General features: G+C 36.1%; 1 protein-coding gene across 1 annotated transcript in view; it reads left to right on the forward strand.

The window, feature by feature from the left end:
- Nucleotides 1-22,322, forward strand: part of METTL15 (methyltransferase like 15) — a 92,273-nt gene that overhangs the window by 18,161 nt on the left and 51,790 nt on the right. Inside the window, exon 2 of the mRNA XM_010563724.1 lies at nt 17,990-18,126. Within this exon, the coding sequence (XP_010562026.1) occupies nt 17,990-18,126 (137 nt within the window). The remainder of the gene's footprint in view (nt 1-17,989; nt 18,127-22,322) is intronic.

The following is a 22,322-nucleotide window of genomic DNA, read 5'->3' on the forward strand; positions in this document are numbered from 1 at the left end:
TGTACATTGACTTCCCTCCTAAATACATTTTCATCAGTTTTCCTCTACTTTGATTGGAACAGCTGGGGATGAATGTAACCCTTGTTTTTTAATGCAGACTGGATTCTGATTGTGTGTGTTGTAGGAAATTAATGATCACCTCCAGTCATGGGCTCATATTTTTCTATTTACATCAGTGAACATGAAAATGGAGTGGGTTTTTATTTGCAAGTTTAAGAGTCTCCATGACTCTTTTGTAATACTGGTGGCCTGTGTGGCATTCATGGAATGTGTTGACCTTTTTGATTCCTTTTGGAAGCAACCATTAACTCTCAGCTCTGAAACCTAGTAGAGTTTCGTGGCTGTGGTTAAATTAGAGCAAATGTTAATGTTGAAAGAGCAGGCAGGCTAAAAATAATGTTCCTTTTCAAACAAATTTACTTGGTAAATGTCTTTTGCTGTCTTTTGTTTCTTAATTTTATTAGTGACGTTCAACACATTCCTCTGTTGACAAATTTTGGTGTAAATACCCATTGCATTCAGTGCTTTCAATATCTGAATTTTATTCATATTTTATTTTGGTGGTAATTACCAGTTGTGTGGTATGTGAGATTTTGTGTGTGTTAACCTTTTTGTGAAAGGATCCTGTATGCAATGATATTTTAGGAGTTCAACAGGCTTACATTAAGTTTAGAGATGTCCCTTTTGACTACTTATATCCTTGGTTTAAAGAATATAAAATGCCTGTATGTCTTGACCAGAAGACTTGGAGAATATACTTGTGCTTACCTGTTAGTTAAGGGACTTTACTGGTCTGTCCTGCACAGGATACTTACATTTGCAGTGATTCTTAAGTGCTATCTCTTCATCAAAGCGGGGCACATTTTCTGTGTTACTGTAGTGCGGACATTTGCAGTCTTTGTTCTTACATAAATTTCAAAATTAGTTATATTTCCTGGTTTCTTCAACAGAAGCTGTATCAAATAGCTTGGAATTTTCTGGAGGATCTTTGTAGTTTCATATCCTGCGTTGTGTCATGCTACTTTTTTAGCAGAAGTACAGCATCTGTTGGATAGAGTAGGTCGAAATCTTCTCTCTGTTCTTATGGAGCTGCTTTTGTGCACGTACTTAAGAATAAAATTTCTGGTCGCTGATGCTGTAAAATGTAATTTGTAGAGTTTGAGGTCATAGGATATGGATTTTTTGGTGGTGTGACATGACTTCTTACCAGTAATAGTTTGTAGTGTGGACATACGTGTGATACTGACAAGCTACTTCCTTTTCATGTTGTGTCCTGTAAAGAATGATGATAGTGAGACTTGATCCAGTTTTCTTACCTGATATTCTCCATTTCATTTTGTTTTAAACCTGAGGATCATTTACATACAACGGGAAATGGGTCTTCCAGTCTTTATGCCACTAAATGTTATTTAATGCTTTCTAGAGAAAACATCCATAGCTTCATATTAAAATTAAACTTCAAACTGTTTTCTGTTGCTAAATTTATACTTCAGATTTTTTTAGGAAGAAGAATGGGATTGGAGAATAGAAAAAACATGTTCTTTTTTTGAAGTAGGTTATTTTTAGTGGAATTTTAAAATCTTGCACAGTCATTTTTGCCAAATGCTTACTTCTAACAGAAGATGCTGATTAACGGGGTCACTTGAAGTTTCAGAAATGTAAGAGTTTGTCAAAATGGACTCAATGAAGCGTATACTTCAGATTCTTGTGGACATACCATTCCTCAGTGTTTCAGGATGGGATTATTTTCCAGCTTCCTTGAATGAACTACTCTAAAAAAAGTGTATAAAATATTATACTGCTAGGAGAAGTGGACATATACATTATTTTTAGGAAAAATAAGTTTCATGTATAAATTGACAGTCATGACTGTGTGCTGTAGTGACAAACACGTCTGTCTTTTGCGTTGCTTTTTAGAAAAGCTCACATAGCTGAGGTACCAGGAATTCGATGTTTTTTAGTTAATGCATCTTTATTAAAGTTCTGACTTGCCTTTCCACTTGTTCAACTGCATTTATGTGATTTTTGCGATATCCCTGCCCCTGCCTTTTACCAATAGTACTTGACTTTGCCATTTTTTGTCTGAATTTGGGTACAATTTCTGAGATGTTGGTAATTCCAAGTTGTGCTGTTGCCCTCCCCTGTAACTCTGGTGTGTTATCATCTTATTACTTGCTGCTGAATAACGTGTACAAGATGGTGAATGATTTATCATAGGCTTGGACAGAAAGGAAATCATGGGGCTAGGGTTTGCCTTAAGGTATTTAACTCTCCCATATAGTGATTTTTTTAGGGTGATGACACACCTATGGTATTTAGAGTAGATATTACTCTTCTTGAATGATTCTACTCTTTGGAAGAAAATGGAAGACAATTCGGATTGGCCAGCAAACATCTCTTACGTGTTCTCATTTGTATCTTGTTTGTATAGGCAGAGTAACTGGCTGTGTCAGCCTGGATGAGGATGGTGTGTGGCTAAATATAGCACATATTCAAAAGAGCAGAACCCTCTGAGCTTAAAATAAGTTTAGTAGCATAAGGAATTATGTAAGATTTCATTAAACAATTGGAGAAAAATGTATTCTACCAGTAAGATAAAAAATTATTTTTACTTCTGTAGTCTGTCTGAGCAGTTGAATGTCTGACATGGATTAGACCACACTGAGCGAATCGGTGCAAGTGTCATGTAAAACAAATTGGCATGTTGGTATACAATGGAGAAAACCAGTTACGAAAATTTTCCGGTTGTTTCAGTAAATGGTGTTAATCTTCACTGGTTGTTCCTGTATTCACAGCCTGAATGTGAAGCTGTGTGTTGGATTGCTGTCGGAAAAACCTCTCTCACTTAACAGTTAAGATTTCTAGAGGTTTCTGCTTCTGTCCTGTCCTGCCTGCGTTGTCCTGACCTGTGTGGTCCATGCTGTTGGAACGGTCTCCGTCTTTCTAGGGTGTTGTGTTCAGCTCAGGAATGTACACAAGCTTGGCGCTTTTCTGGGTAAAGAACAAATAAGTGAGGCTAAGCAGGACATTTTCTATTAAGGAATGAATGAGTCCCTTCCTTTGGCATGCTCTCCTTGTATTTATTTAGGCTTTTCCAGAGTGGTGTCATCTTGCTATGTGCTATAAAGAGGGAATAAGCGTAATTGTTGCTAAAGTGGATTTTTGTGAAATGTACACAAATATTCTCTGATAATACATTAGCTGTATTGGGGCTAATACAGTAATGGGACTACTACTGTGGTTTTCTCTAAGCAGTAGAGGGATTTGACCCTTCCATTCCCTCTGAACATTTGTAGCTGGTTTAGGGGTGACATATACTTTGTGACAATTTTATTTATTTAACCTTATGAATCTATAAGTATATAAAGCTGGAGGAAGAAGGAAGGAAAGGGGGGACGTTCGGAGTGATGGCATTTGTCTTCCCAAGTCACCGTTAGGCGTGATGGAGCCCTGCTGTCCTGGAGATGGCTGAACACCGGCCTGCCCATGGGAAGCGGTGAATGAATTCCTTGGTTTGCTTTGCTTGCGTGCGTAGCTTTTGCTTTACCTCTTAAACTGTCTTTATCTCAGCCCATGAGTTTTCTCACTTTTACTCTTCCCATTCTCTGCCCCATCCCGCTGTGAGGGAGGTGAGTGAGCAGCTGTGTGGGGCTTAATTGCTGGTTGGGGTTAAACCATGACACCAATGAATAATCTTTTGGAGGTAAATGAAACTATGTCTGGAGATAAACATATGTTTAACTGCTTTTCTCTGGGGGAGATGACTCCTAATCTGTGTTGTTATATGGAATTGTTACTGTTATCTGTATGGTCTTTACTACTCTGTCACCCTCATTTGTTTGATCTTGTCCTAAGTTAGATAAGAAGTTCATTTGAAAAGAACTGTATTGTATGTGTTGTCGTGAATGAGTGGTTTGGACTGCTTAAACAGTCACCGTCAAAGGTATCAGCAAAAGTGATTTAACAGGAGTTTATAAAAGTGGAACTTCACGAAGTTTGATGGCAAGGTTCACCCTGTTACTTAATACATGGATGAAGCATACAAAGGAAAGTCAAGTTAGAATCAAACTAGAATGATGTATACAGAGACTGAAAATGCAAAAGAATAAGGGAGAAACATACACAGGAAGATCAAGTTAGAATCGATTTCTTTTATGATTTGCACAAAGATCAGAGATGTCAAAGGGTAAGGGAGACTTTCCCTGTTGAGTCATGAGGTACAGAGAAGACCTCCTTGCTTTCTAAACTCCTGATAGAGATTAGGTGCAGCTGGATCCACTCCTAGTCCCAGACTTGGGCAATGGTTTATGTCTAAAGGGATTATATGTGTGTATCAGCAGTCTGAGCTTCATTCACAGTTTAAAGCTAATCACAAAATTTAGCAGCACTTAATCTTTGATTAATTTAATTTAACATTTTACAAAGTGATTAAGTAGAATTTACTACAATCGCAACAGTGGCTTCATTATAGATTCGAAAGGGCAATATTTATACTATACTTGCTAGACAGCCAGGTCAATTCACACTCACATGCACACAGACATTATAGAGATAGATAGATATATGTATGTATATAAAAAAACAGAGGAATACCTGTTAAAAATTCCCCTCGATTTCAGTGAAATATTTATGTCAAATGTCTTGGCATTTCTCAGTGGGTGAAGGGTTGAGCCTCAAGGAGTGAAGGGTATCAGCCCAGGTCCTGTTGTCAGTTTTCGGTAACCGTTCTCTGATTTTTGCAAACTGGAGGGTTCATGAGCTCCGAGAGGTGTCCCACTTGGAGGGAGATGCTGTTTGCAGCCCGCTGTGGTCCAGGAGAGCTCAGAAGGCCTTGCCTGGGACTGCTGTTTATCGGTTCATGAGATGATTGACTTTGGTCAGTGTAATTCCATTCTGGCCATAATTCTGTCCTGACTCACTGTACCATAGCCAGGATAAGAAAGTACCGGGCTGTCCCGACTCCCTGTGCAAGAACACAGTGTTGGCTCGTCCTGACATTGCAGTGTGGCCCGGCGGGGCCTACACCACCATGTATGTGTACAGTTCATAAAGCAAATGAGTTTTGCTAAGGGTAATTCCTTTGCCCTGTAATAAGTAATCATGACATACAAGCATCGTTATAGCAAAACTGAGTAAAACAACTTGTTTGCAGGCAATAAATCGTAGACAAAGGAGAGCAAGAAAGTTTTCTGTATTTACACTTTCTTCTCGTGATAAAAGCTGTCGTATTTCCTGTATATTTGTAGGGATTTTTAAACGTTTTGTACATGGACAGTAGCATGTTAAGTAGCATTGCTCCTGTGTTTTGTGTTTTAAACTAATGGTGTGTTAGAACTGGTTGATTCAACTACTGTATTTATCTAATCTGTGTGATTAAGTTAGAGGTAGTTGCTCTATGCTTCTTGTTTCAGCCAAGAAGAAGTAACAGAGGTGAGCCAAATCAGCTCCTAATTTTGTAACATGCTGCCACAGGTAGTACTTACTTCATAAACAAAGAGTGCTGTCAGAAAGTGAGGAGTTTGGTATGCTGCCTCTTTCCAGTTTTTGGCTTATGATAGTATCTGTACTGTCAAGTTGAAATGCAAGCAATTAGTTTAACAACTTCAATGAAAAATATAGTTTGCTATGTTCTTATGCACTTGTTTATTCTTTTTGTAATTAACAGCTGAATGCCTTTTTTTAAAAATAACATGCTCCCCCACCAAATTTGCTTAACTTAGTCATGCCATTGTATTCTGTGATTTCCAGCACTGCATGCTATATTAAAATACGCAAGTAATACAGTTGAAGATGGTTTTTGCCTTAAAAAGGAAGTAAAGGGACACTTGTTCAGACTACAGATTGTGGATATGTGTTCTTTTTCAGTGACTTATGTCAACACTGCAGACACTTTAAACATGTTTTATTACTATAATTACATGTTGCTGTTTAAGGCTTTGTATACTACTATCGAACCAGCTGCAGAGTTTTCACAAGAGATTGGAAATTCCTGGTGTTCAATTATATGCTCTGAAGGGCAGAGCAGGTGCCTTCTGTAATCAGTCAATTATATGAAAACTGTATAGTTCTATAAGGTTTTAATGCTCATTATTTTTGCAAGTGGTGAATGACAGGATTTTTCTCAGGGTCTGTATTATGTTTTGATTGCTGTATTAATGTAATGAAGAGTATTAAAGTAAATGATAAGTCATAGTGTTCTCACTAGGAGTTTGAACTCATATTTGTGGTAGGAAATTAATCTGGTTTTAATTGCCCTGAGTCTGAAGTATGTTCCTTTTTGTAAAGCTGATCTCACATAAATATAAATCAGTAACTGCCTGTTCTTTAATTATGTATTAGTGTATTGTACCTGCATACTAGATGAGAATATGAGCATCTCCAGTTACGGTGTATTGGAGGTCATTAAATCTTCTCTGCTCTATGAAGTTTAGTAGCACTGCATTTCTAATTACTGAAAAATGTACTATGTGTTTGTTGCTTGTTTTAGAGTGGCTATGTTTAGGTACACTAAGACAATCACTCGCTTTATAAGTAACTCCGTAGGGATTGTTGACAGTATGGTAAACAATTGCTGTAAGACATACTATAAAATTACAGAGGTATTTTAAAAAAAAATCTGTCATTGTAAATAACTTTGAGATTTTTTTAAATGTAAAATTAAAAATTTTATCAATTATTTGAGAATATTTTGTAGTATTTCATAAATACATGATTAAATTCTGTCATGGTCCAAAAATATTGTATTAATTTCATGGAAAGATGACTAATGTAACCTGCATTCTCAGTAGCAGTGTCTCTTCTTCCCTTGCCACTTAACAGTTGACCTTTTCACTCTTCAGGCAGAGATTATTTCTGCTTAAAGTAATGTAAAAATTTTAGAAAGGATGCTGAAATATGTTGGGACCAAGTGATCTGCAGAAAATATTTTTATTGGCTGTAGGTTGTCAGTCATAAGAGTTAGGTATACAAAAGCTTACCACTGTTTAGCAATAACTGCATTCATGATTTGTAAGGATAAACTTTACTAATACTGTTGTTGCCATACTGCAAATATTGCTGTGATATAAAGTGGGAATTTGAGCCAGCACAGTTGCACCTTTTTCTAAAAAACATTGTAAACAAGGCTGATGGTCTAATCCCGGAACGTGATTTCTGGTGATATTTTAACTTCGCTTTCTATTTGGATATCCGTTTCTGTGATTTGTTTGTATACTAGTAAATCTTCAAATGACTGGAGCGAGATCTGGTTCATCATAAAAATGACATATGCAAAAATAGCATAATATCATGGTATGCCAAATCTTTTAATAAGTCACAATATTAGCAGACATAATTAGCATCCAGTGCAAGATAGTGGGCATCAACCAAGGTCTGAAGATACCAGAATTCATTTGGATCTTAGGGTATGCTAGTCTACAGCACAATATTTTGTCGCTAGAGACAGTCCCTCAACAGCAGGTCCTCTGCAGTGGTCTGTGCTTCTAAGCAGAACGTACCTTCTTATAACATTTAGTCTACCTTCTTGCAGTATCTGAAGGAGGCATTATCAGCATCGCGTTTCACATGTCTGTGTTAGGGAAGCAAATGCTACTCGATAGGTTAACATGAGCTGGCATGACAAGGGTATAAATCTTTTGCACCGTTGCTCAAACTCTGCTTCTAATGATCTATTCTACTCATCAACCCGACCATCTGCAAATAGAAAAGCATCTAAATTACAGGCTCTCTTTGGCAACTCTGTGCACTGCATCCCGTACCAGCCTTGTACTGAACTGTTCGTATCCTGAGCAGGAAGCAAAGAGTCAGCAGGCGTGACCTTTTCAAAGAGATTACTCGTCCTGGAGCTAAAGTAAAGTAGCCTAGGTTCACTAATACCAAAAGGAAAGCTGGTAATATGTCATGTTTTGCTGAACATGCCCCAAGCCCACAGTTCTTAAGCACTGCTGTGTTTGAGACAAAACAGATAACAGCAGAGCTGGAGGACAGTGTTGTGTAATAAGGCTGTGAGTAAGAAATATGAATAGCCTGATTTTGCTTTCCAAACACTTTTATTTTTAAAAAAAGTGGAGAGAAATAGCTATAGAGTATGTGATATGTTTCATTTTAAAGTCAGCTGAGTTTCAGTATCCTAAGGAACAGAATTCTGTTAATCATACTGGTTTCCTTCTGCCTAATTCCATGGAGAGCGAGTTTGTGTTAAAAAATAAAAACAGCCCAAAGGACTACAATTTTGCACAATTGAAATAATTGGAAATGAAAAATGAAAGGACCAAGGTGGTAAGACAAAAATCATGGTCTTTTCTGAACGCATACTATGACAAAGACTTCAGTTACATGGTAACATTGTTCAGAGTGTTTAAATGTGCATCATGTATTTGCAGTTTTATCCAACACTGTAGTGGTGTGGATTTGTCTGGGGAGGGAGTATATGGAATATTATGGTTGGGTGGGTTTTTGTTTTGTTTTTCTTAAACCTTTCTTAAGAAATGGAACTTCTGTTATGTACTTTGTAGAAAACAGAGTGCTTCATTATGTTTGGGGGCTAACCTTTTCTAAGAGATCACAAATGCCGTGTTGCTTTGGGTGTCTGCATATATAATTAAAACTTTCACCTTTGGATGGTGAGTTTCAGAAACATATTTTTAATATGTTCAGATAAGAGTTACAAAGAATGAGATTAAGGAGTAGCTCAGAAGGAGAGAACTTGCTGAGTTGGTTATTGGAAAAAATGTTAATAAACTTACTCCATGAATAATGTTAAAAACAAATGGGAGATTGTTCTCAGATCACTGCCTTTTGACTTCCTCTTATAGAAGAATAATATATTTGAAAACTTGTAACTTTCTTTGAAATATCTATTACTTTATCAGTAGGGAATATTATGTGAAATAATACTACCAAGACAAAACTATTTAGAGGTTTGTTTTTTTTTTTTTCTTCTGGAGAATGCCATGGGTTTTGGTTTGGTTGGGGTTTTTGGTGTTTTTCTTTCTTTATTTATTTATTACTGTGGTATGCTCAAAACCAAATTGAGCATATATTTACCTTAAGTTATTTTCATATGATGGTACAATTAGCAGAAGGACTGTTATCAATAATTATAATTTATAATCTTACAAAGTTATGTAATCACTATCTAATGATAGGAGAACATTTGCGAGATTTCTACACACTGGAGGTTTTTAAGCATGTTAGTCCGATCGGAGTTGTAAATTGAGTCCAGCCATGAACTTCAGTTGACAGGAAAAAGACTCCATATGTCTTTCAGACGAAAAGTGATCCTACTTCCATTAGTCTCTTTTAAATAGATTGTTTGTTACCATAATAAGATGTTCCAAAGTCAACACCGACATTTTGGATTGTTCTGTGTAACTGAGCTGGTGTAAGTGACTTTACCCGTGTGTGACTTTGCAATGGCACTGCAATTAATAGGTTTGGGGTTTTTGTTTGTAGATGTTAATTTAAATAAGTTTTTAAAGAAACGCTTTTCATTTTTGTTCTTGCATAAATATGTTCACAGTGACCTGAGGGAAATAGTTCAAAGTTCCTTTTGAACTATATTCTTTTATTTGCTGCACGCAATGTCCATCATAATTTGTTCCAAAATTGTTGTAAGAATAACTTAAAATGCAAAATAATATCTGAAATAAACTCTATGTAAAGAGATTTGAAATTGTTTCCTTTTTGTCTCTGACAAAGTTATACCTTAATAGTGCCTTCTAAATTATTACAAAATTAATGTTTAGCATCCTGCTGGTTATTATAATTTTCTGGACTGTGTTCAGAATGTGTGTTAACAAAAGACAGTCCTAAATTTCATTTTTCTTTTCTGTTATATTTGGTCATAAACATGATCTGTCAAAATTACTCCAACAGATGTTGACATGTGGCTTCAAACGCTGTGAGCTGCAGAACAAAGATTTTCTGTGTACCTCAAGTAACATCTTTGAGGCTCATGTTAGAAGTTTCTCTGTACTTTGCAAAAACTAATCTTAAAATTTCTTTGAGTCCAAGTGGGAAAGAAGCTGACATGATGATTGTCTGCTTTAACATAATAAATATTTACAAAAGGTATCTAGTGGATTAAAGGCAAGTGCTGTAAGAAGGGTGAATGTTGAATGTGTGGTAGGTGTTTAGGAGAATCTTTTTTTTTTTCTGTAATGCAAAAACATTACAAAAATATGGTTAGCTTGCCTTTTCAATCACTGTATTCAGTGTATCAAAACAATACTTTTAACATTATTGTCTTTTGAGAGCTGTATGGGATAATCTGTACTGCCATAATTTGATTCAAAATCAACAGTTTGTGGAAATCTTGCTAGTAGGCTTGAGCTGTGCATGTTTAGGAGGTGACATGGAGAAAGAGGGTAGGAGAAATGTACTGTTTACGTCCTTCTGTTGGTGAAGAATTTCAGCAGTGAATGAGGTTTGGATCAGATACTGGCATGGAAAAAAACCCCAACACTTTTTTGCTTTCTTCTAAAATACTTTGCTGCAAACAAGTTTTTTCCCATTCATTCAGTTTCTTATGAAAACATCTGAATTAGAGCATAATGTCATCTCAGAATAATTATTTTTTCTGTTGATTAAAAATCACAATCTGTAACGGTTTTGGTAGCATGGGAATACTTTAAATCACATTCGTCCCAGAAAAAGCTTAACTGATTTATATGGAATGAACTTCTTCCCATGTTAAGGTATTGGGGCAAGCTAACTTTTAGAGCTCCATGGTACATGGTTGTCCAGCTTCTGCTACCTGAATTAATTTTCATTGTACAGCATAGAATGCACATATGTACACAGTTTAATGTTTGTGAAACAAAAGTTTTAACTTCAGTTTTTGGATGTGATTGTAAATTAATTTGGACAAAATGGATTAGTATAATTATTCTTTATTCACTTAGCTACTTTTATCATTAATAAGTATTATACAAAATTACTGAACAGCATTTTTTAATGTTCATTGGTATGCATGTACCAATGTGAAAGGTAATCTCTAAAGGCCCTCTGAACTTCATAGATGGCTCTCCTGTACATTAAAAAGTCATAATGTTTTTCTTTTCCTGAAATTATCATGTAGTATATTGCTGCATGTTGCAACATGGGAAGTTTATTTCCAGTAGGATAGATTTTATTTTTATTTTCTGAAGACATTTTTGTTTCTTGATCCGTTTGGACAATTATTTTAATTTTAAGGCACTTTAATATGCTCATAAATTCCTGGGTTTGAGTTGCATGGTAGTCTCATATTGTAAAGCATTTTGGTGAAGTAAGAAGGAAGTGGAATTGAAGGAAAATCTCAACAGTATCCAAGCACTGATGCTTTTTTTACTGTATCCCAAAGAATGTCAGAATAGTTGTTAAAAAGGCTTGAATGAAATGTTTGTAACTTAATTATGGTAAGTATTACGGATTTCAAAGCAACAGAGCCTTTTCTCCTGTTTTCTGTCGTATTGACCAGGTGTGTTTTGGCATGAAAAATACTTGCTCATACACTGAAGTTGTAATTGGTTGTAATTGAAGTTCGTAAAATGAGTTGGAATAGGATAAGCCATATTTATTTCTTCTCCTTAATTACCACTACTGTCTGGGAAGGAGACTCCAAATCGGAACAGTTCTAAGATTCATAAATTTAAGTTGTTTCACTAAACACTTAATTTTTTTCAAGTGGTAGTTCTTTCTGTATTAGAAATTTGTGTATGTATGTGTATTTATGCATGCACTAGCTGTATTCCTATTGATAGTGTGGGGGGGTCAGAACTGATACATTGTCACCCAGAGGTTCCCATTCATTCTCCATGCATACTAATCTTAATGTTTGTTACAATTCTGTGTAGATGGTGCATGTAGAGTGAGCTGTGGTTTTGGGAAGGTTGCCACCTTAAAGCAATGTTTGCCCCTATCTCCTAACAGAAACCCGTTTAGGATCTTGGGCATTCTCAGTCCAGCCTGTTGGCTGGAATAGGATTTGAGGTCTCTTTGGTGGATCACCGTCCTCTTCTGTAGTATGAGTAAGTTCTGTTTTGTGTTGTGTTTAGCAGAATCCCTACTTTTAGAAGTTTGGAAGGAAATACATTGAAGTTCAGGTATATTTTTCCTTCCTTTTAGCATCACTTTTTAGATTTGTACTTCTGATTAATTTTCTGTGTTTATTGCATAGGTGCAGTGAGGTTGGTGGTAACAAAGGCCAGCACTGAGCATTAATTTTCAATTTTGAGCTGGTGCTTTTGAGCTTTGCAGAAGGGAAGGAAAAGACTAAGGAACTGAGAAGAGACTCTGCCTTTTCCCACTGCGGACCCTAAAAAATGTGCCCAAACAATACTCTATGTGCTTTATTCAAGAAGCATTGACTCCAGTAATTATTTTTAAAAGGTCTGTATTAATTCATACCTTTGCAGTGATTAGTTTTGAAAAATGTGGTAATAAAAGCATACAGCAGATCAACTATTCCTTGGAAAAAAAAAAAAAATCACTGCTAGAAAAAGATTCCCATAGAATTCCTTGTCATTGCTCCCTACTTCAACTCAGTTTGTTATTCTCCTTCCGTGTATATGAAATAGTTCAGTGTATTAAAATGGTAAGCTGTGGCAAATTCAAGATGTTTGAACAAGAGGTCGGATATATTTATACTTTAATGCACTTAGAGTTGATATTTGAAAAATAAAGCAGAGTGGAAAACAACTTGTGTTGTGACAATGAACAATTTCTGTTGTGAATAACAAGGAAATTCAGACAAGTTTAGAGAACATGACTCATCATAGAAGCGCCAGGAGAATGAAGAAGCAAAAAACATCTTGCAATGTGTTCATTATTTTGTTTATGATATTACTTTTCTGTTCCTGGGATTTTTTTTCCACAAAGCAATGGAATAGATACAAATAAAATAAGTACTTGGATACCTACAACAGTGCCTGGCAATGTAGTAATAAATATTTATTGTTAGCCTTAACAAACATCTCAGTTCAAAATACAAGCATACTAGTAGTTTGACCTTCTTTGCATTTGCAAGAAAACATCAGAACTCCTTTCAAATATGGTAACTGTATTATTGTGACAAATGTTAGCTTGTCATCCCACTAAGAGAGATCAGTGAAAGCAAAGAGAAGTGCTGTGACCTAATCATCATTGGCTTGGAATACACTAGTGGGTAGTGGCTTTGGTATCGTAGAACTTATTTTTGTTAGAATATCCAGTATAATGATATGTCAAGAAAAATTATTCTTATTTTGACATTTGATGTCTCAATTGCATGAAAGAGTCTTTTTCTCCATTTTATTTTTCTTTTTTCAAGCAGTAGATACGAGGCATTTTCTTCTAATAAGCTGAAACGTTAGGCAGCATAGTTTGGATGCTGGATAGTTGTTCTTTCCTTTTTCTTTGCAAAGTTTCTTTCAATTAAATCAGTATTCTGGTATTTCTTGTTTCAAGCCTGTAAAAAGCGGAAGGAGTGCCATTTACTTTCAAAACAAATATCTTATGCAAGCACTGAAATGATACAAGTTTTGTAATTGTTATTCTTTCTAACTCCTGATTTTTCTTCTGGAAGATGGGACATGGAGGGTGAGGGACTGTTGCAACTGGGGGTGTTTTCTCAGCTGTGGCAGCATGTATTGTGGATATACTTCCTTTCTCTACCTCCCACGGGAAAGTTCTGTGATTCTAGTTTATCATTTGTGAAGCCCAGTTTTGGATGGAAAGTCATCCGTCAGGCATGTATCACTGTTAAAATAATATATTAATATATAACATCGATACAGTACTGTTGAAGTGTGTAGTTTTCCAAGTTAGTTTTTCTTCTCATATTTTAAACTTTGCTTTCACATTGTTTTGTATTGTGAAAACAGCGCTACTTTTGGCTTGCTTTTTTTTGCACATCAGGAAGTATGTCCTTCCTAATAGCTAAAAGAAGTGACTGATTAAGTAGGATTCTTTTCCCTTTTGGCTTACTAGTGAGTAACATTTTCCTCTTAAAACTACATCTGACCCATTTTTGTTACATACATTGCAAATGGCGAAGTTGAGTTGTTTCTACCTTGTATAAAGGTCATGCATTGTAATATATGTAGTATCAGTTTGTCTTTCTATGACTGGCCTACCATTCTGTTTGACTGACATGATAGCTGTCTTCATTACCTTCTAAGTGTTTCGCTCATGCTGTGTTTAATGGGTCTTATGAGCATTTAATTTGTGAGGAGGATACTCCAACAAATGTACTCTGAAGGGTACTGCAAAACGTTCCGCTCAGTACATTATCCTGCTATACTTGAATGACTGCCACTTAAAGAAAAATTTCTTTAGACAAGAAGGGAAAAATGCCAACAATATGATACAGGAGCATCAGAGGGGAATAATTGTATGGCTGTCCCTCCTGTGAGTGCGTGTTAAGTCTTTGGAGGAAGCGTGAAACAGAGGGCTGGAGGAAGGAACTGCATTTTTCCAGCAAGGTTGATTTGAGATTGATTATTTATTTATTTATTTTTGTCAGTGAATTTGGGGTCAAGATGGTTCAGGTGATAACACTTGCTGAAGGCAGAGAGGTTGGTCATTAGCAATATAGACTTTTTTTAATAGAAAAAAGTGGATAAACAGGGCTGGGGGTTGAAGAAAAAATAATTACGCCGTGCAAGGAGTTGTTGAGGGGAATAACACGTTCTCCGTTTTTAGAAGAAATTCATGTTATCTGTTGGAAAGAGCTATGGAGAATGCCTTATGTGTACTAGTTAATCATAGCATAATAAGGATCTTTTGGTATAATGTAAGTGTGAACAAGTGAGACCCAGGTTGTCTAGATCAAAAGGTAAACAGAGGAAGTCTGTCATATGGTCAACGATGGAAAAGAGAGACTGCTCATGAAGTGCTGATACCCAGGATAGAAAACTGTTTGGCATAGTACTCCATGTACTATATTCCATCTCAGTATGTCTTGGATATTTTGTACAATTTGTCAAAGTCTTCTTTGAGACTATGTCAGGGCTGCAAGAGAGAGAAAAAAAACATCATGCGAGAGATCAGCTGATTGCCATGAAGTGCTTGAAAGAATTAAGGTTAGCAGTGGACAATGAAGTCCTATATCTAAAAGATCAAATTAAGAACACGCAAAGTTCTCGCCTTTAACAGAGAAAGCAAGCAGAGACAAGAAACTACTGAAACTAGTGAGAAAACTTGTATTTTACAGATTTTTAAAATAAGTCTCATGTAGTTTCAATTTATGTATGTCAGGTCGGAGTGTCAGTTTTGCCTAAGTTCTTCAATCTCATTTTGTTACATAGTAAAGGAAAAATAATTGCAAAGGCTATCGGGTATTGTGGGGTAAACTTTATTAGAAGTGGAACATAATCGTAAGAGGAATTACAGATTACTTCAGTCATAGTAAAATGAAGTGCTTAAAAGGTATTTATTAGGAGATAGCTTGTCAGTGAAAAGTCTCGTGTACAAAAATGAGGAAGTTGAACTCTTTGTATCTCTATAACTACCTTAAAGCTAGTTGTAAAATGAAGGCTATAAAGTTTTTTTTGTTGTTACTATCTGTATGTCATGAAAGAGCCAAATGGTTCTTAAAACGTACAGTCACAAACTGATTATAAAATTCCCGAGGGGAGCTCTGATGGGGCTATCATAACTTAACAATGGAACGGTGAGTCACTGCAGGAGGAATTCATGTAATAATCTTTTCCGGTATTTATAGGACCAGGAGGATAAAGTGTCATTTAATTTTATTTGATTAAAAACTACTAGGCGAGAGAGAAAGAGGAAGAAAAAATGAAGCATCTTTCTTGAATTTCAGGCATGAAAGATGAATGGACTATATAAAAAGCATATGAAGCAGTGTGGTATAGTGATTAATTTCAAATCTAATCAATGCTCCAAAATGGTTCTGTTAATAAAATTATTTTATTTGATAACTTAAGGTGATAATTATGTTTTTTAGGTTCTAGATGCACAGTGTCGCTTTTGAGTGGAACAGATAGATTATGAGGTATCTGTATGAGTTCCTGCTTGCTAGTTTAGGCATATGTATCTGTGGCTTTCAAAGATTTTCCATGGCAGGTCTTTATTTACCTTAAAAAGTTATGCCAAAATGTACTTAATGTAGCCTTAATTAGGTTTGCTAGGATTCCAGAAATGCTTTAGCCTATTCCATTAATGCTGGTGGTGCAATATTTTATCCAGCAGCGTATTCAGTCCTGCAGTCACTTACGCTTGAATCAGAGCTTTATCCTCTTTTATGTAGTGCTCCCAATGATCATGTTACAGTTGTCTGCTGTTGCTTAAAGGTTTGGTTGGTTTGTGTTGGTTCTTTTAGAAAGGGCAATATAATTTGGTGAGCATGCGTTTATTCCACAGTGAATGCTTGCGTGAGTTCTGAACTAAAGCTTTTAGATGCTGTCACAAGGTTGAGAGGTTGTCACTACGTCCTGTTACGATGATCCTTATCCTTTCGCTGCTTCTCTCCTTTGCACTGCTAGTATTAATTTTTGGTTTATTTTTAAGAACTTTTGTATGGTTCAAGGTGGCTGACTGCGTCCCAAGTCATTGTTTCTTAGGAAAGTCTCCGGAGCAAAGCGTCTTGGTCAGCCTGTTGGTCAAATGGACTCTGACTACAGAAACCTCTCTAGAATGAGCCTACAGAAACTGCAGAGCTGTCAGGAGAGCAGTGTTCACCTTTCCAGAGTCTTATCTCAGCTGCCCTTCTGCCGCTGCCTTCCTTTCTCCTGTTGGGATCTGCTGCACCCCAGTTGCTCAGTCTCCCTTCTTTGCAGGCAAACCATTTGCTCCAGGTGTTCTCCTCTGTGATGTGGCTGGGAGTTAACTAGCCTTTTGAAGTCATCTTTTCTTTGTGTGAAATTTGATGACCTCATCACCATTCTCAGATATGAGATAGAACCCCTTTTTTGGTTTTTTTTGTGACATTTTTGATGGTAGGAATGTGAAATTTCAAAATATTTTCAGGTACTTCGAGTTCTGAGACCTGCTTATAGGTATTTCAATGGCCAGTTTTACTCAACTTGTGCGGAATCTGTACCTATGTATGTTTTAGTTGGAGTGCATTCAAAGTTCCTTGAATGTGTAGTCAGTTTTAGTCCCGAAGACTGGAGAAGGATGGCTGTCTCTGCCTGGTATTACTAAAAATCTTCCAGTCTTAGTTTGTGTATCCAAAAAACCAGACATGGTATATGTTCATGGGCAGTAAGTGTTCCTCAGAAGCGAGGAAATATATATTGTTTATCAAGAGGGGTAACTCAAGCCCATAGAGTATGTCACATCAGCAATTGACGTGGGATTGCTGTTAAGGTGGGTATTCCTATGTTATTGTGCATCTAATTAACACATGTAATGATGGTAGAGAAGATACAAGATAATTGGGCTTCAGTGTATCTTAGTAACCTAAATAGATAGCTTTGTCCTTGCACAGTGAACTCAAAATCAGTGGTACTGTGCACATTTTCAGTGCTAGTTAGGTTAGTCCCAGCCAGGATATATATGTGCCTGTGCTGCCATCATACTTTGATCTGTGGTATAAAACTATGATAGTGTCATTTTTTAAATTGATATACCATACATCAGCCTGCCTTTTAGACACATTCTTACAAAGCAGATGGTGCTGATTACTTCCTATAGTCCCATGTCCTATATGTCATTGTATCCATCAAATTGAGCAAGTCCAAACAAAGCAGTCAAACAAGTGGCTATTCTCTAAACTCAGAATGTAAAGAAATGGGAAGAGTATGAAGCTGCAGTTGGTTGTACCAAATGATTGTTCTTTTATTCTGGAAGGATTGCTGGGGGGAGATCACAACCCCTGAAAAGATTATGCTGACATGATTGCAACTCTGCACAAAATATGAAAATATTTCCAAAAAGGCATTGTGACTATATTGAATGGTATGTTTTCCTCCAGCATATGAGAGACATTAGCAAAGGAAGCTTTAAATCAACAATTGGTTTATCACTGTTCTAAAGTAAAGGTATTGTCTTTTTCACTCAACAGCGTTTCCTTGATATGACGTTTGGAGCCGGAGGTCATACTACAGCTCTTCTAGAGAAAGCCAGCGACATTACAATATATGCACTAGACAGGGACCCCACAGCTTATAAAATAGCTCAGCAGCTTTCAGAATCATACCCGTAAGTTGTCTTCTGTCTTAAATATGATAGGGATAAGGTTGATACTGTGGTATTATATGCACAATTTAATATATTTTTATAGTTTTAATACATGGTTTTTATGGCTTATTGTAGAATAGCATTATATGCTGTATGTACCCTGTTATTTAGGAGATCCAATCCAATTCAATTTATGAGTATTTGCATGCAAGTTCTTATATTTTTTTGACTTAAACGTGTATTCTATGCTCTGTTAATTTTGAGTATGCATCAAGTAGCCAATTTTGTATTTAAAAAAGATTCATGTGCTCTGCTTGCCTTGAGATGATTCTGGTGGCAGAGTTGTACAAAAGCACACATTGTGGTAAATGTTTCACAAAAAAGGATGGAATAATACACTTTAAATAATGAGGTAATTTAAATATGGCTTATGAATATTTTAATTTAAAAAATAATTGTAATTTCGTATTCGGTTTGCTAAATATTTTGCCACTGGCTTCAGAAACTACTAAACAATTTAATAAGCTAGTGTTTCTGTGTAAAGCTCATGCTCCAATTTTCTTTTTAAATAGAGTGCTGAATTTGCTAAATGAACAATTGCTAAATGCAAATTTTTATGGTTTTTTTTAGTTATACAAAGTTCTTGTTCCTTTATTCAAGAAACAGCCCAGTCAGAGCATGAGTACAAGTGTGGACTATGTAGAGTTGAACATGAGCTTTTCAGAAAGTGCTACTGTTTAAATTTGACCAAGAAGTAAAAATATGTAGACACAAAATTAAGTAATATGAAATAATTAATACTTAGGAAATTTAGGGAAAGTAGGAAGGAGAGGACGCTTACTGTTGGATTGAAGACATTAGAGTATTTATTTCAAAAGAGCTTTTGCATGAGGAAAAGCAAATTTTCCAATAAGAAGAAAACTGGAAGAGGTGGATAAACGCCTGGTTGTTCAGTCATGTTTCCCTACATAAAAAGGAATTCTAAGATGGCAGTACTATTCAAGCAATGCAGAAGGTATTCCTCACCTTTTCTGAAAGAAAGGCTAGACTGTGCATTCCTCTATTCAAGCGCCATTGTCAGAGGCCCAGTGGGAAAAATGCAAGCATGTGACGAGAAAGCATGTGACAGTTCCTAGTCATCCTACTCTGTAATACCACTTAAATATATTTCTCTAAACTTTCAGTTATTTGTGGGCTGAAGTGACATGCAGCGTATAATTAAAAATTTGTGGAATTCCTCTCAACTGTTATTTCTCCAGAGAATGCTCTTTTTGACAGAATAGTGTGAAGAATATTGGCAAGGAAAGTTCATTTTCTTTGAAACTAAGCTTGCAAACTCATTCTACCAGATGTCCTGGGAGTTGTAGTCTTCTGGTTTTGTGTCATAGAAAAAAAAAATATATGTAGACCAAATTAAAGCTAATCTTACACCTAATAAAAGTTTTCAGAAACATTCACACAACATAAGACAATGATGAGCGGCCCTCTGACTCAATATATGTTTATCCAAAAGTATCCTATGCAAACCTGGCTGTGAAGGAAGTTTATTTTCCAGATAGCTGAAGAGATTTTGCAAGTGTTGGGTGTTGTTCTGCCAATGATTGACATTCTTAATTCTCTCCTTGCTTATGTTTGTGAAAAGATGAGCTTTAATCAATATAGTATTACAGTCAATGTAACTTACTATGGCTTTATAAACAAAGAAGGTCTCCTAGTTCCTATTTCTGTTAGTAAAATCATATAAACTTGGTTACTTGGACTCCAGATATGGTGTCATCTACCTTTACAGACGCAAGTTATCATTAGAGTGAAGTGGATTCTTAAATAACATAGTGTTAAGTTGTTAGTGAAAAGTCTTAATCACTGAAAGATGACTGCATGCCACTTGAATATATATTGTAAGATACAGAGTGGTATTCTTATTTGTTTTGGTGTTTTCCCTCATCTCATGTCTTTCCTGTTGGAAAGATCTGGTGGGTCCTTTTTCAGAAGGTAAATATATCTTCTCTCATAATAGTTTATGTTGAAAATTAAGGTAAAAGAATGTTCATATACGCTATATGTGCTCATTATTAATCTTTCCCTGGGAAGTCAGTTGCACAAAGCGTTGCTAAATTAAAAAGGGGAAGGAGGAGGTATGTAATTTATAAATGACAGGTAAAGCTAGGGTTTGCTTACAATTCAGTTGTAAGTATAAAGGATTTACTTATGAGATATGGAGCTTTCATAAATGGAATTTTTTCCTTCAGTATTCATTAAAAGATAGTTGATGTAATATTATGGGGCTTTAGTGTCTATTTTCTGCACTGTATTAGAAATAAGTCTTTTATCATAATTTTATCAGTTTGATTCAAATCTATGTTGGCATCAAAAGCTCGGAGAATTCATCCAGTTGGCATCTTTATCTGGTCAGGTCTACTCTTGGGTAAAATAGTTCCTGGTTCACCAGGGAGCCACAGAAATAGTTGTGCTGTCTTAAAAATGGCAATGGCAGCATGCAATTGCAAGCTGAGAGAAATGTAGGGCTGTCCCTTTTCTACAAAGCACAGCCGCAGATGTAACAGACTGAAGAACTGCAGCACAGAAGTATAAACTTCTCCATTGTTGTTCTGTTTTAGGGGGGGGGGTTTCATCCCTTCTCTTTAACACTGCTGGTTTTGGAGAGGCTATCTGACTTGCTGAAGTGCTTCACTTCCTTTGGAGGTGATGGCACAAGGTGGGGGAAAGGGCTGTTATGCAACCGTAACCAGTAAAATCTGATTCCCACTATGTCAGAAATTGTGAATGCAATGGACAAATTGGAAGTCATACATCAACCGAATTTTCTGTTACCATTTTGTTTCTACTGAAAACAGAATATTGTACCTGTTTGATCGGGGATATTAAAAAATTCCAGCATATCAACTCCATGATGGATCTTGAGTCTTGCAGTAGTACTTGCAGTAGTCCATCCTACCATAAAAAACTTCAATGCTAAATATTCAGTGTTAATTGCTATTGCTTATTCTGGTTAGGTAACATTAATAATCTTAGTAAAATCATACAGTTCCTTACTGTTACTTACTGAGGCTTCATTTTTTCAGCATCCTATATCTTAAGTCACTAAGTTACAAGATTATTAAAGCTCAAGCTGCAGAAATATGCCCAAAGATATAGTTGGAAGAGGAGAATAGGTATGGCTAAATCATGGGATTTTTCTATATTCAGAACTAATAAATGAAGTCCTCCTTGAACTTAGCTGAAGGACAGCTGAATGAGAACACTGTGGAAAAATACATTTTGATGTTTGTATTTTAAATGTGTCTCTACTTCTTGGTAATGATTTTGTCAGAACTAAAATCTGAAGAGGGTAGAGTTCCAGCTGCAATTCTTGCATTCATTTAGCTTCTCTGTTTATTATTTTTATTTTTTTAAGTATGTAGTGCTGCTTTAATAAGCAGAAAATGGGTCAGGGCCTGTTAGATATTCAGTGTGTGGGTGGGAATCCTTTGACGTGCTTTCTGGGGAAGCCTCTAACTTGGGAATTGCTGCTGAGAATCCAGGAGAACAAGATAAAATTCAGTCAGTAGCAATATATATTACAAGTAAACCCTTTCACACCCACTGAAAGGGAGAGGTTAGAGAGGTGGCTTAAATCTGGCAATTAACCAATATCATTGCAAGCTTTTGAGTATGAGAAACCTATGCAAAGCCTACGCAGAGGAGACAATATGTTCTTTGTAATTCTCTGAGCAGAATAAGAAATTTTGCCCCCAAAGTAAGGATAAATAGCATAAAATTCCTCATACAATTTAACTACCATTTTCTTGTAGTTATAAAGTAATTTTGAGGTGTGATGGTGCTTGTGAGTTTTGCTTTCAGAGTTACACTAAGTTTACAGAAAAAGTGGGATAGAGCCATCAGCTGTGCGTTGTATGTTCTGGGGAAAATAGAAATTTTGTTCAGTTCTAGGGAAAACAGAACTTCTTTTTTTCAGTTGCAATAAGCTTATTTTAAGTGCTTGAGAATTGTAGCTGAGCATATTACATATTGATGCTTTTGTTGCTGTAAGTTATTTATATAGGCGACTATTTAACTTTTGACTAGTGCATAAGGGATACAGTTAACTGTGCAATCAAGGCATATTCATTATAATGGTGCCTTGACTATAAATAAGTAAGTTAATTATTTACCTATAGCGTTATTTCTAAAGAATTCTCCATATACGTCAACATGTG

Source organism: Haliaeetus leucocephalus, unplaced genomic scaffold, assembly GCF_000737465.1.
Source record: "Haliaeetus leucocephalus isolate CR32 unplaced genomic scaffold, Haliaeetus_leucocephalus-4.0 Scaffold173, whole genome shotgun sequence".
NCBI lineage: Eukaryota > Metazoa > Chordata > Aves > Accipitriformes > Accipitridae > Haliaeetus > Haliaeetus leucocephalus.